A 14,604-nucleotide genomic window follows, 5' to 3' on the forward strand; every position below is an offset into this window, starting at 1 on the left:
TATATTGAGAACTCTCCTCACGTTGTGGAACCCCTGGCGATTTTGAACGAAACCATTTTGATCTCCGTGTATAATGACTGGAAGAGCCCTCTCCAGCCTCATAGCCAGAGCTTTAGCTATGATTTTGGAGTCAGAATTTAACAGCGATATGGGTCTGTAAGAACCGCTTTCGGCTGGCGCTTTGCTCGGTTTTAGAATGAGAGTGATCAGGGCACTACGAAATGTAGCAGGGAGGCGACCTGTTTCATAGGATTCCAAATAAACATCTAATAATGGGGGAATTAATTTTGCTTTAAATAGCTTGTAAATATCTATCGGAAGCCCATCAGGACCCGAAGCCTTACCACCTCTCATGTTCGTAATTGCATCAGAAACGTCATTGAAATTTATTTCTCTCTCCAATTCATTTTTCATATCCTCAGAAATACAGGGAAAGATCAATCTATCCAAGAAAGCATTTTGGCTTACCAGGTCCAGTGGGCTGTCAGATTTATATAGGGTTTTAAGTTTCTTTATCTGCCAAGCTTAGTAGTCTACCCAGCTTTTCACCCTGATCATAAAACGTCTGTTTCAATCTTATTAAACCATCTTCAGCTTTAAGCATAGACAGCTCCTCGTATTTAAGCTTTAAGGTTAATCTATTCGGGAGTGGGATTTAAATACTGCTGAATAGCATGAGAATTCCCTTTTATTGGGGTTTTGAATTCTCCATGGATCAGAGGTTCAGATCTTTCAAATATTGTTGTATTTTTTTTCTTGTTTGAGAGTGTGAAGTGTCTATCCCTGATGAGCGGTCAAGCTTCGGGTCCAGAGTACAATTTAAGTCACCTGCCAATATTATCCTACCAGGAAGGGTAGCTATCAATAGTAATAAATTCTCAAAAAATAAAGGGTTATCATCATTAGGGCCATAAACATTAACTAAATTGAAATTCTCTTTCAAGAGAGTTCCTTGAACCACCAAAAATCTGCCAGCTTTATCATAAATAGTGTTATTTACTTGGAAAGGCACTGAATTATGAATTAACACCATAACCCCTCTCGCGTGCGAAGGGCAACAGGATGCTAGCACTTTGCCTGGCCATCTCCTACGTACTTTCACCAGATCCTCTCTGAGTAAATGGGTCTCTTGGATAAACGCTATTGATGACTCAAGTTGTTTAAGCCTGGTAATAACCTGTTTTAGTTTAACCACTTTTACCATTCCTCTCACATTCCAAGAAGTAAATTTAAAAGTCTTATATGAAGTCATCTATTCTTATTAATACAACAGATTGTGCAACATAGTATCTTCATTTGGTTGTTGGTAAACCTTTCAGTATCTCTAACTGTTGTGCTGGGAGTAAACCAGTAAAAAGCAACACGTTGTGAAAAATACAAAAACACAAAGAAATAACACAAAATCTGCCATAAATGAACCCCCTTAGCTGTCAACCTGAACCGGACAGCCCCTCGCCCTACCCCGCCCTCCCCCTGACCTTGGGGTGCAGTTAAGTGCACACGCTGATCCAATGTAAACAAGGGAGCAGCTAGACCAAACCGAGCTGACATGGTCAAACAAAACCAAACCACCTGGACAATTGCGTCTCCTGACGAAAATGTATATCCTACATGAACAAGTATGTATACAATGATCATTACAAACTTTCTTGTAGCATAACTCTCATCCCGGAGAGCCGACTGTATGTCGAACAACCAGTACTCCAAGACACAAATGAAAGCCCAATCAACGAGTGGGCGTGGCTAGTTATCTATAAGGGATAAATAAAATGCCCAATACAACTGAGGAGAACGAAGGAACGGTAAACCAAAGTAAATACAAAAAAGAAAAATACTCTCCCCAAAAAATTCAACAGTAAGGATGAGCGATATTGACCATTAAATCCAACAATTTCAAACTACAGCTGTTATGGGCAGATAGTGAAGGATTCGGCAGTCCCCATCAGATATTCTGCTAGTCCTCTGTATTCTGCAAACCTCGGATGAACTTTTCCGCATCTGCTGGGGTCTCAAAGACATGCGTATGTCAACCAGATGACACTCGTAGCTTCGCCGGGTAAATTAATCCGTAACGTACGTTCATCGCCCTGAGCTGCTGTTTCACCCGGTCGAAGCCCCTCCTCCGTCGGTGGAGATCTGTAGAAAGATCCGGGAAGTACATGACCTCTTGACCCCCGCAAATAACTTTCCCTTTGGCCATAGCCGCCCCCAACACCCGAACCTTGTCTTGGAAGTTTAAAAACTTCACGATGAGGACTCTCGGTGAGGGTGGTCGGTTGGGTTGCGTCCAGCCGGGCAACCGGTGAGCTCTTTCGGTGAGAGGTTGTCTCGGGAATGTTGCTGGTCCCAGTGCTTCGGGGAGCCTCTTCTCTAGGAACGCCACCGCGTCATTTCCTTCTATTTTCTCCGGCAAATTAACTAGTCGTAGGTTGGAATGACGAGAGCGATTTTCGAGGTCCTCGAGTTTGTTCGTGAGGAGAGCCACTTGTTTAACTAGCGCATCTATCTTGCCTTTCTCTGAGTTAACGGCGTCCTCCACGCTGCTAATGCGCATCTCTGCCCCATCCATGCGCACCGAAAAGTCCTGCACATCTCTTTTAACATCTTGGATCGCTGACAGGACCACATCAAGTTTTGTGGAAAAGTCATTTCTGATTCCGTCGAGTATTTGAATAACATCCATGTTATGGGCCATTCCAGTACCCACGTCCAGGAGACTCCCAGGGCTAGCATCACCTGCAGAGTTAGCTTGACTGCTAGCGTCAGAGATGTCGTCTTCCACACTCAGAGAAGAGTGTGCCTTAGATTTATTTTGTGCTTTCTTAGCCGGCATAATGTCGCGGATATACGATAATAACTCGTTACAAGCAATAGTTATCACTGTTGACGCAGTTAAAGGACAGTTTTCAGGAACTTACTAAAATATCACCAGGAGCTCACAAAAATATGTGTGCCTAGTTCAGCGCCATAACCACGCCCCCCAAGAGGAACAATTTCATGTATAGTGTATACAGTGGCTTGCAAAAGTATTCGGCCCCTACATTTTGTCACATTACCACCACAAACATGAATCAATTTTATTGGAATTCCACGTGAAAGACCAATACAAAGTGGTGTACACTTGAGAAGTGGAACGAAAATCATACATGATTCCAAACATTTTCTACAAATAAATAACTGCAAAGTGGGGTGTGCGTAATTATTCAGCCCCCTTTGGTCTGAGTGCAGTCAGTTGCCCATAGACATTGCCTGATGAGTGCTAATGACTAAATAGAGTGCACCTGTGTGTAATCTAATGTCAGTACAAATATAGCTGCTCTGTGACGGCCTCAAAGGTTGTCTAAGAGAATATTGGGTGGCTGTGGCTCAGGTGGTAGAGCAGATCAGCTACTGATCGAAAGGTTAGTGGTTCGATTTTAGGCTTCGCCAGTCTGCATGTCAAGTGTCCTTGGGCAAGATACTAACCCCAAATTGCCCTTCGATGCGTTCATCGGAGTGTGAATGTGTGTGAATGTAGATTAGGTTTGCACTTGCGTTTAGAAGTGCTTGCATGAGTGGGTGTGAATGGGTGAATGAGGCATGTTGTATAGAGCGCTTTGAGTACTCCGGGAGAGTAGAGAACCGCTATATAAGAATCAGTCTGTTACCAATCCGTAGTCCGTAACAACACACCAGACGGGTCAGAGATAAAATTATTGAGAAATTTAAAGCAGGTTTAGGCTACAAAAAGATTTCCCAAGCCTTGAACATCCCACGGAGCACTGTTTAAGTCATCATTCAGAAATGGAAGTGTTTCTGTATGGCACAACTGTAAACCTACCAAGACAAGGCCGTCCACCTAAACTCACAGGCCGAACTAGGAGAGCGCTGATCAGAAATGCAGCCAAGAGGCCCATGGTGACTCTGGACGAGCTGCAGAGATTTACAGCTCAGGTGGGGGAATCTGTCCATAGGACAACTATTAGTCGTGCACTGCACAAAGTTGGCCTTTATGGAAGAGTGGCAAGAAGAAAGCCATTGTTAATAGAAAACCATAAGAAGTCCCGTTTGCAGTTTTCCACAAGCCATGTGGGGGACACAGCAAACATGTGGAAGAAGGTGCTCTGGTCAGATGAGACCAAAATAAGGTTCACCTTCCAGCAGGACAATGACCCTAAACTTAAAGCCAGGGCAACAATGGAATGGTTTAAAACAAAACATATCCATGTGTTAGAATGGCCCAGTCAAAGTCCAGATCTAAATCCAATCGAGAATCTGTGGCAAGATCTGAAAACTGCTGTTCACAAACGCTGACCATCTAATCTGACTTAGCTGTAGCTGTTTTGCAAAGAAGAATGGGCAAGGATTTCAGTCTCTAGATGTGCAAAGCTGGTAGAGACATACCCTAAAAGACTGGCAGCTGTAATTGCAGCAAAAGGTGGTTCTACAAAGTATTTACTCAGGGGGGCTGAATAATTATACACACCCCACTTTGCAGTCATTTATTTTTAAAAAATGTTTGGAATCATGTATGATTTTTGTTCAACTTCTCACGTGTACACCACTTTGTATTGGTCTTTCACGTGGAATTCCAATAAAATTGATTCATGTCTCTGTCAGTGCGCCCCAGGGTGGCTGTGGCTACAATGTAGCTTGCCATCACCAGAGTGTGAATGTGTGTGTGAATGGGTGGATGACTGGATATGTAAAGCGCTTTGGGGTCCTTAGGGACTAGTAAAGCGCTATATAAATACAGGCCATTTACCATGTTTGTGGCTGTAATGTGACAAAATGTGGAAAAGTTCAAGGGGGCCGAATACTTTTGCAAGTCACTGTATTATTGGCATTATTAAGGAGCTGGTGTTGAAAATTAAAAACTATGGAAAAAATACACACCTTTGGGAAGTTTCATTCCATTTGCATTAACAGAACAAAAATGGTTGAAAAAACAAAAGTGAAGTGGCCACAAATGGCCAGGATAGAGCTACTACTTTTCATGGCTGTTTTGATATCGCTCTCTCTCTCTTAACTGATCAAATCTCGCTGTGGTAACAGCTTTAAACTCGGTATGACCCAGGTTGATAGAGGGTGCCCAGTCTGGATCGCATTCCAACATTTTGAAGGCTGGTTTTCCTACAAAACACAACAAACATTAGCCCGCAAAGGCACAGTAAACAAATTCAATTCAAATCAATATAAGACTTATTTGTAACCTACATCAACTATTATTATGTTATGATAAATTACTTAACCACAACAAAAGACTTACCTTTGTGGACATGCTTGGAGCAGACTAACATGTGAGCTGGAGTGTGCTGAAATATTTAGTCTTCGAATAGCTGCAATCCAGACCATCCATCGGCTCTTTGTTACTTCGGAAACATGGCTTGAACAGTTTCTCTTCCACGATGGAATCCAATAAAAACCGATCTGTTTACCCGTCAGCTTCCCGTGGCTGTCATGCGAAAGGCTATTGCATACAACAGCTTCTTGCCATTATTTGTGTTTCTTTTTATCGCTGTGTGACTGTTTTCTTGTGAAAGCCTGCATGCGCTAGTACCACTTGCCACTTGTACCTACAATCCTTTGCGGTTTTGATGTCACATTTTCAATCTGTATAAGACTTTTAGAAATCCGATGGGATGATGAGAACAATTAATTTTGTTATTCGTTTAATATAAAATGTAAAATATCAGCTAAATTGTCGCTGATATTGCTAAAGTGAAGTTTTTCTCTTTTAACCACAGGCACAATGGAGAGGTGCCATCCACACGACCAAAGTCTGACTCCGAGCCATTACCTCTCACCAAACCGGTGTCTGCAGACTCTGTGGAGAAGTCGGGTACAGGTATGTCCATACTACTACATGCATGTCAGATTGCTACGATCATAACCCCTGGTATCAAATTATTTCCACTGTAGCCACATTAAAAAAACATTAAAGTGTATCTATAGTTTTTTTTCCTACTTTAATTATTGTCGGTTGCTTATAAGAAGTCAATAAATGACTTCACCAGAAGATTTTTGCTTTGACAGTAAGTCTTTTTTGTGACCGTGGTAAATAACATTTCTGATTTTTTTTTTTTTTTTTAAACGTATGTTTATTTGTTTTTTCAACAGTATCAACACCAACATAAAATGAACGTATGGCAGTCATTAAAATAATAGTAATAATAATAACAACACTAATAATAATAATAATAATAATAATAGTAATAGTAATAACGATAATTGAAGTGTTAATCCTAAAAGGTTCCAAATAAATGCATAGTTAAATAAATTAAATTAAACCATACAAATAAATACAATTAAAAATAAATAAATAAATAAATCATAATATAGATTACATAGTATATTCCCAACAGCAAGTCAGACATTATTCATTATCTAGTTGGCTTATTCACTCAGCCCCCCCCCCCCCCACATCCCCACTCCTCAGTAGATCCAAAAATATCTTCCAGATGTTGTACAATTCAGAAGCCTTCTTTCTAACAATATAGTTCAGTTTCTCAAGAGCTAAACTCGGTGTTAAGTTATTTAACCAGTGGTTAAAAGAGGGGCAACCAACATTCTTCCAGCATAAGGCGATACAGCGTTTGGCCTGTAGCAAACAATATCGACCATTTTTCTTTCCTCACAAGACAGAGTACAGTCATCTGGATACAAGCCTAAAATGCATAACTTAGGGCAAAGCGGTACAGGAGAAGTTGTGATCTGAGAGATATATTTTAACACAGAGCTCCAAAATTTTTGGATCTCTTCACATTTCCACAGGCAGTGATATAGTGTACCCTGATGCCTATTACACTTATAGCATAGATCAATTATATTAGGATCAAATTTATTTAATTGTACAGGGGATATGTATGTTCGCATTATCCAATTAAATTGTATCTTTCTCAAACGAGTGTTAATGGTTTGAGTGTGTGTTTTTGAACATATTTTACCCCATTCAGTATATGAAATATCTTCATGTAAGTCACTAATCCACTCCCGTCTTTTACTATCAGAGTTATCCTTATGGTTTTCAACTAAAAGGCTATAAAACTGGGACACCAGTCTTTTACCAAAACAGTTTTTTGTAACATGAGTTTCTAGGATGGAGAGTGGGGGTTGGTGCACTGAATTGTTTAAGTGTGCCAGAATAAAACTTCTAAGTTGCAGATACTTAAAGTGTTTCTGCGGTAAATCAAACTTTGCCCATAATTCACTGAATGACATTAGAGAATATTCCTCATATACGTCCTGTAGTTTCGCAATGCCCTTGTTCAGCCAAGCTTTAAAGCCCATGTCATTCTTAGCCGGGGCAAAGAGTTCATTACCCCAAATTGGGGAGAAACAGGACAACCCAGGAGAGTCATTCAACATTTTTTGTACTTCATGCCAAACAACAACAGTGTTTTTTACAAAGGGATTAGTAGTAATTTTCTTTAAAGTTTTAAAGGGTGCTGAGTATAAATAGTTATTTAACGACAGACCCTTTGAGGACATTCTTTCAGTTGCTAACCAGGGAAGGGAAATATCGTTTGAAAACCAAAACATAGTGGTCCTCAGCTGAGCAGCCCAATAGTACCATTTTAAATTTGGAAACTGTAGTCCTCCCCTATCATATATGGTAAATACAAGAGGGAGAGTCTGAGTCTTGGCTTCCTATTGTTCCAGATGAAATTAGAAAGAAGCTTTCTGATCTTGGAAAAAAAAGAAGGAGGAGGGGCCAGCGGAATTGACTGAAAGATATATAGGAATTTAGGTAATATAGTCATCTTTACTATGTTTATTCTTCCCAGTAAAGAAAGAGGCAATGATATTAATCTAGTGATCTCATCCGACAACCCTACCACCAGGGGCTCATAATTGGCTGAACTAAGATTGCTTATCGTTGGTGTTACTCTGATGCCTAAATATTTAAATCCCTCTGCGGCATTCACAAATGGGTGGGATACAACTGGTTTCAACCTCTCGTTCATATTTAAAAACATAATGGATGATTTTTCTTCGTTCACTTTGAACCCAGAGAAACTGCTAAATTGATCGAATAGCTTCAGGAGAGATGGTATTGATTCTGCAAGGTGTGATAGAAACACAACAGTATCGTCAGCGTACATTGCAATTTTGTGTAGCATCTCCCCGATTTTAATACCATGGATCGAGGGATGTGATCTAATTGCTATCGCTAAAGGTTCCATGGCTAGTACAAAAAGCACAGGTGAAATCGGAGACCCTTGCCTGGTGCCTCGAGATAGCTCAAAAGGACTAGAGATGAGATTATTGGTAGATACCATTGCAACCGAATCAGCAAGTAAAATTTCAATCCATCGGCGGAAGTGATCACCAAATCCAAAACGCTTAAGCACCTCAATTAGATAGGGCCATTCAACTCGATCGAACGCCTTCTCCGCGTCGAGTGATAGTATTGCAGTATCAGGTAACTCTTCACATTCGTGGATTATATTGAGAACTCTCCTCACATTGTGGAACCCCTGGCGATTTTGAACGAAACCATTTTGATCTCCGTGTATAATGACTGGAAGAGCCCTCTCCAGCCTCATAGCCAAAGCCTTAGCTATGATTTTGGAGTCAGAATTTAACAGCGATATGGGTCTGTAAGAACCGCTTTCGGCTGGCGCTTTGCTCGGTTTTAGAATGAGAGTGATCAGGGCACTACGAAATGTAGCAGGGAGGCGACCTGTTTCATAGGATTCCAAATAAACATCTAATAATGGGGGAATTAATTTTGCTTTAAATAGCTTGTAAATATCTATCGGAAGCCCATCAGGACCCGAAGCCTTACCACCTCTCATGTTCGTAATTGCATCAGAAACGTCATTGAAATTTATTTCTCTCTCCAATTCATTTTTCACATCCTCAGAAATACAGGGAAAGATCAATCTATCCAAGAAAGCATTTTGGCTTACCAGGTCCAGTGGGCTGTCAGATTTATATAGGGTTTTATAATACGAGACAAAGGTGTTATTAATTTCTGTGGGATCTGTGGATAATTCCCCTTGATCGTTCCTAATTATATTAATGGCTCTGTCAGATTCAAGTTTCTTTATCTGCCAAGCTAGTAGTCTACCCGGCTTTTCACCCTGATCATAAAACGTCTGTTTCAATCTTATTAAACCATCTTCAGCTTTAAGCATAGACAGCTCCTCGTATTTAGCTTTAAGGGTCAATAACTCCTGTTTTTTCTGTGTTGAATCATCTATGTTAACTTCTCTCTCTAATTCTCTAATTTTATTGTCTAATTCGTTCATTGTCTGTTTGAATTTGTTAAATTTAGAACTGGTGAAACTTATCATTTGTCCACTAATATATGCCTTAAAAGCTTCCCACCTAACGGCTGCTGTTGTTTGAATTGTATTAATTGAGAAGTAGAGATCAATGTGTTCTCCTACAAATTTCATAAAGTCAGAATCATGTATCCATTTAGGGTGCAAGCGCCACTTGTTTGAGCGGCTATTCACTTGTTCTACCTCATAAAATAGTGATGTTGGGGCATGATCTGACAACACAATGCTGTCATATATACACTTAGTTATATTGGGTAGCAAAGATGAGGAAATTAAAAAATAATCTATTCGGGAGTGGGATTTAAATACTGCTGAATAGCATGAGAATTCCCTTTTATTGGGGTTTTGAATTCTCCATGGATCAGAGGTTCAGATCTTTCAAATATTGTTGTATTTTTTTTCTTGTTTGAGAGTGTGAAGTGTCTATCCCTGATGAGCGGTCAAGCTTCGGGTCCAGAGTACAATTTAAGTCACCTGCCAATATTATCCTACCAGGAAGGGTAGCTATCAATAGTAATAAATTCTCAAAAAATAAAGGGTTATCATCATTAGGGCCATAAACATTAACTAAATTGAAATTCTCTTTCAAGAGAGTTCCTTGAACCACCAAAAATCTGCCAGCTTTATCATAAATAGTGTTATTTACTTGGAAAGGCACTGAATTATGAATTAACACCATAACCCCTCTCGCGTGCGAAGGGCAACAGGATGCTAGCACTTTGCCTGGCCATCTCCTACGTACTTTCACCAGATCCTCTCTGAGTAAATGGGTCTCTTGGATAAACGCTATTGATGACTCAAGTTGTTTAAGCCTGGTAATAACCTGTTTTAGTTTAACCACTTTTACCATTCCTCTCACATTCCAAGAAGTAAATTTAAAAGTCTTATATGAAGTCATCTATTCTTATTAATACAACAGATTGTGCAACATAGTATCTTCATTTGGTTGTTGGTAAACCTTTCAGTATCTCTAACTGTTGTGCTGGGAGTAAACCAGTAAAAAGCAACACGTTGTGAAAAATACAAAAACACAAAGAAATAACACAAAATCTGCCATAAATGAACCCCCTTAGCTGTCAACCTGAACCGGACAGCCCCTCGCCCTACCCCGCCCTCCCCCTGACCTTGGGGTGCAGTTAAGTGCACACGCTGATCCAATGTAAACAAGGGAGCAGCTAGACCAAACCGAGCTGACATGGTCAAACAAAACCAAACCACCTGGACAATTGCGTCTCCTGACGAAAATGTATAACCTACATGAACAAGTATGTATACAATGATCATTACAAACTTTCTTGTAGCATAACTCTCATCCCGGAGAGCCGACTGTATGTCGAACAACCAGTACTCCAAGACACAAATGAAAGCCCAATCAACGAGTGGGCGTGGCTAGTTATCTATAAGGGATAAATAAAATGCCCAATACAACTGAGGAGAACGAAGGAACGGTAAACCAAAGTAAATACAAAAAAGAAAAATACTCTCCCCAAAAAATTCAACAGTAAGGATGAGCAATATTGACCATTAAATCCAACAATTTCAAACTACAGTTGTTATGGGCAGATAGTGAAGGATTCGGCAGTCCCCATCAGATATTCTGCTAGTCCTCTGTATTCTGCAAACCTCGGATGAACTTTTCCGCATCTGCTGGGGTCTCAAAGACATGCGTATGTCCACCAGATGACACTCGTAGCTTTGCCGGGTAAATTAATCCGTAACGTACGTTCATCGCCCTGAGCTGCTGTTTCACCCGGTCGAAGCCCCTCCTCCGTCGGTGGAGATCTGTAGAAAGATCCGGGAAGAACATGACCTCTTGACCTCCGCAGATAACTTTCCCTTTGGCCATAGCCGCCCATATCACCCGAACCTTGTCTTGGAAGTTTAAAAACTTCATGATGAGGACTCTCGGTGAGGGTGGTCGGTTGGGTTGCATCCGGCCGGGCAACCGGTGAGCTCTTTCGATGAGAGGTTGTCTCGGGAATGTTGCTGGTCCCAGCGCTTCGGGGAGCCACTTCTCTAGGAAAGCCACCGCGTCATGTCCTTCTATTTTCTCCGGCACATTAACTAGTCGTAGTTTGGAACGACGAGAGCGATTTTCGAGGTCCTCGAGTTTGTTCGTGAGGAGAGCCACTTGTTTAACTAGCGCATCTATCTTGCCTTTCTCTGAGTTAATGGCGTCCTCCACGCTGCTAATGCGCATCTCTGCACATCTCTTTTAACATCTTGGATCGCTGACAGGACCACATCAAGTTTTGTGGAAAAGTCATTTCTGATTCCGTCGAGTATTTGAATAACATCCATGTTATGGGCCATTCCAGTACTCACGTCCAGGAGACTCCCAGGGCTAGCATCACCTGCAGAGTTAGCTTGACTGCTAGCGTCAGAGATGTCGTCTTCCTCACTCAGAGAAGAGTGTGCCTTAGATTTATTTTGTGCTTTCTTAGCCGGCATAATGTCGCGGATACACGATAATAACTCGTTACAAGCAATAGTTATCACTGTTGACGCAGTTAAAGGACAGTTTTCAGGAACTTACTAAAATATCGCCAGGAGCTCACAAAAATACGTGTGCCTAGTTCAGCGCCATAACCACGCCCCTCTGAACACAGATTTTAAATTTTTGGTCAGAAAATCACGACTAATTCGTGAAGAGCACCAAAAAAGTGTCACCAAAATACCAACACCATTTATTAAACCAAAGAAAAATAATAATTTAATTTCAGTTCATTTCTGATTTGTTAGTATAGTGCAAAATTGTAACTATAGATGATAATTTTCTCATGTATGGCATGTGTACCTAATTAGCTTAAGCTTGTTAGTCTGTATAAGACTTGAATGCTAGGAGGCCAGTCATAAAGGTTTTCTGTTTTGCTTGCTTTTTCCAGGCTATATATTACCTTTATGAGCTATTTGCCAATATATTGGCCAACCCATAAAAATGTAAAAAAAGAAAAAAGATGAGACTGAAGAAACACCCTTCAGTCACATTCTCTGTGTTGATATTCCATAGTGAATCCGCCAGAGGACGCCTTGCAACAATCAGCTGATCTTAGCAATGTTGGGGAGAGCTTAAACAAGTAATCCACGACTTGCTGTGAGAACAAAATAAGCTTATTTTTAGACTGGGTTGTCCTAGCGTTTTAGTAAGAACTCATAAATACCTGTATATTTCTTGTGTCACATGGGTTAGACATTCACTTGGCAAGGAAAAGGTTGCTGATTCACTTTCAGCCAGAGGCGCAAACGTTCTGTGGAGTAGTAGCAGGAAGGACATCCAGCGTAAAACTGCTAGATCAAACATGCACAGCTACCCACTGTGGTGACCCCCTTGTAGCAAAGCAGCAGCTGAAAGTAGCTTTGATCTAATCAGAGGCTTTTAATCTAAAAACAATTCTTCAGGTCGTTTAGTGACTGCAGCTAAGCAGATCTGGAAACAAAAAAAAAAAGAACACAACACAAACAATGATCTTACAAGCAGTTTTATCAGTAAAAGCCTGATATCCATTTTTAACTGCACGTGTATGTTAACTTGACATGAGGTTGTTTACATACAACACAATGAACTACAGGCCAGGAAGAATGGAGTTATTGCTGCATTTAAAGTGAACGGTGAAAAACAGTGAGTACTGTGTAACAGCACTTTGCACCTACTCAGCGGTAAACTGCTGGCTTGAATTGCAGCTGAGATTGAACTTTCATGTTTCATGGGTGTGCGTGACAGACTGGCTTCTGGAGACTTGTCGACTTTTAGCACCTCAGCTGTAGCAAACAGTACCCCTGAGTGAAAGCCATTCAGGTCTGCTCTATTAAATCTATTTCAGGAGTCCTTTCTCTGAGACCTTTCAGCTTCCCTCACGGTTCCTCTGTTTTAAGGTCAATATTGTGTCAAGCACCCCACGTGTTTCTCCAGGGGCCAGACAGGAGGATCAAACAGGAGTTACTTCATCATCCAAAAATATGAAAGCTGCCCCTTGTGTCAGTAGATTTAAGTGTTTAAAGAAGAAATTTTTTACTGTTTTTATTAGTGCTGTCAAAATTAATGCGTTAACGCACATTAATTTGCTATCACGGTCAACGCAATTACAATTTTTAACGCAATTAACACATCTGGAGTGTAGACTGACTCTAAATCCCTGAAATGCTTCTGTCAACGCATTTCGGGCTGTTTGTCCAAGTAGAGTTACTTTCTCACATGCGCAAATGGACAGTTGATCTGGTAGTGATGGGTAGCTGAACCAATCAACTCAGTTTGGAAGATGATAAACACACATTGGCCCTCTGATGGGAAATTTGAGTATTCCAAAAATAACAAGACAGAACAGTCGACCGACAAAGTATTATGCACATTGTGCAAGAAGGAATTTTCTTTTCACCGAAGCACTTCCAGCTTAAAATGTCACATTGACGCAAAGCATGCGTTAGTCGGGGATGCTGCTAGGACTTTGGCTAACGCGTCACCGAGCTTGCGACAAACCATTCACGGAACATCAGGGACTCAGTGAGTCTACCTCGGAATTATTGACTGACGTAATTGCCAAGTGGACTGCAACAAACTGCAGACCTATTAATATCGTTGAGAACGCGCTTTACATAGCTTTGGTTCCTCGTTTCAAGGACTTGAAGTGCCTCCCCAAGAGTAACAGAGAGAGGGTGGATAAACGTTTACAGAGTTTTTTGTTAACATGAATGTTCAAGATGTTCAGTAAACATGTTAATTGCGTATATTTTCCCTTTTTTCTCGAGTCTGTTTGCTAAAGCAAAATGAATTGTGGTATAGAATAAAAATAAATTATATTTAATCGTGATTAATCAAAATTAATCCACAGTAACCCTGTGATGAATCTGATTAAACATTTTAATTGTTTGACAGCTCTTATATATATTATATAAAAGTGTATACTTACCTATTAGTATATAGGTTTTTTAAAAAGTTGTACGTCACATCAGAAAACCTTTAAAAGATTGAAGAAAACTATTCAAATTATCTGAATATAAGCATACATTATTTGTGTTTATTCTGAATTTACTTCATTATATTGCATAAATGTCAGTTACAAGCTTAAATATAAAGTCCAGGCTATTGATCAAGTATTACGATTAATCGCGATTAATTCCAGAAAATTGTGAGATTAATTAAAATTAAATTTTTTAATCTATTGACAGCACTAGTTTTTATATATTCTTTTTATATTTTAGTTGTTTGTTTACCCTTGTGCCTGTGTTTGGCTGATTTCCTGCTTCTGTGTGTGTATTAATGTTGTTAATGAGGCAGAAAATAAACCAAAAGCCAAACTGTTTGTGAGCAGTTACAGTGCATTCAAAGTGAATCAAA

The 14,604-nt window shown here is 40.2% G+C and overlaps 1 protein-coding gene across 3 annotated transcripts in view; it reads left to right on the forward strand.

The window, feature by feature from the left end:
* The window catches only part of cd2ap (CD2-associated protein), a 111,302-nt gene that overhangs the window by 86,633 nt on the left and 10,065 nt on the right, over positions 1-14,604 (forward strand). For all 3 annotated transcript variants that reach the window (XM_085432838.1, XM_085432840.1, XM_085432841.1), the window contains one exon: positions 5,727-5,827. In XM_085432838.1, the coding sequence (XP_085288964.1) occupies positions 5,727-5,827 (101 nt within the window). The remainder of the gene's footprint in view (positions 1-5,726; positions 5,828-14,604) is intronic.

The sequence above is a fragment of the Copadichromis virginalis genome, linkage group LG15 (genome assembly GCF_057382275.1).
Source record: "Copadichromis virginalis isolate Kocher_CV1m ecotype Utaka linkage group LG15, C_Virginalis_male_GT1.1, whole genome shotgun sequence".
In the NCBI taxonomy this organism is placed as follows: Eukaryota; Metazoa; Chordata; class Actinopteri; order Cichliformes; family Cichlidae; genus Copadichromis; species Copadichromis virginalis.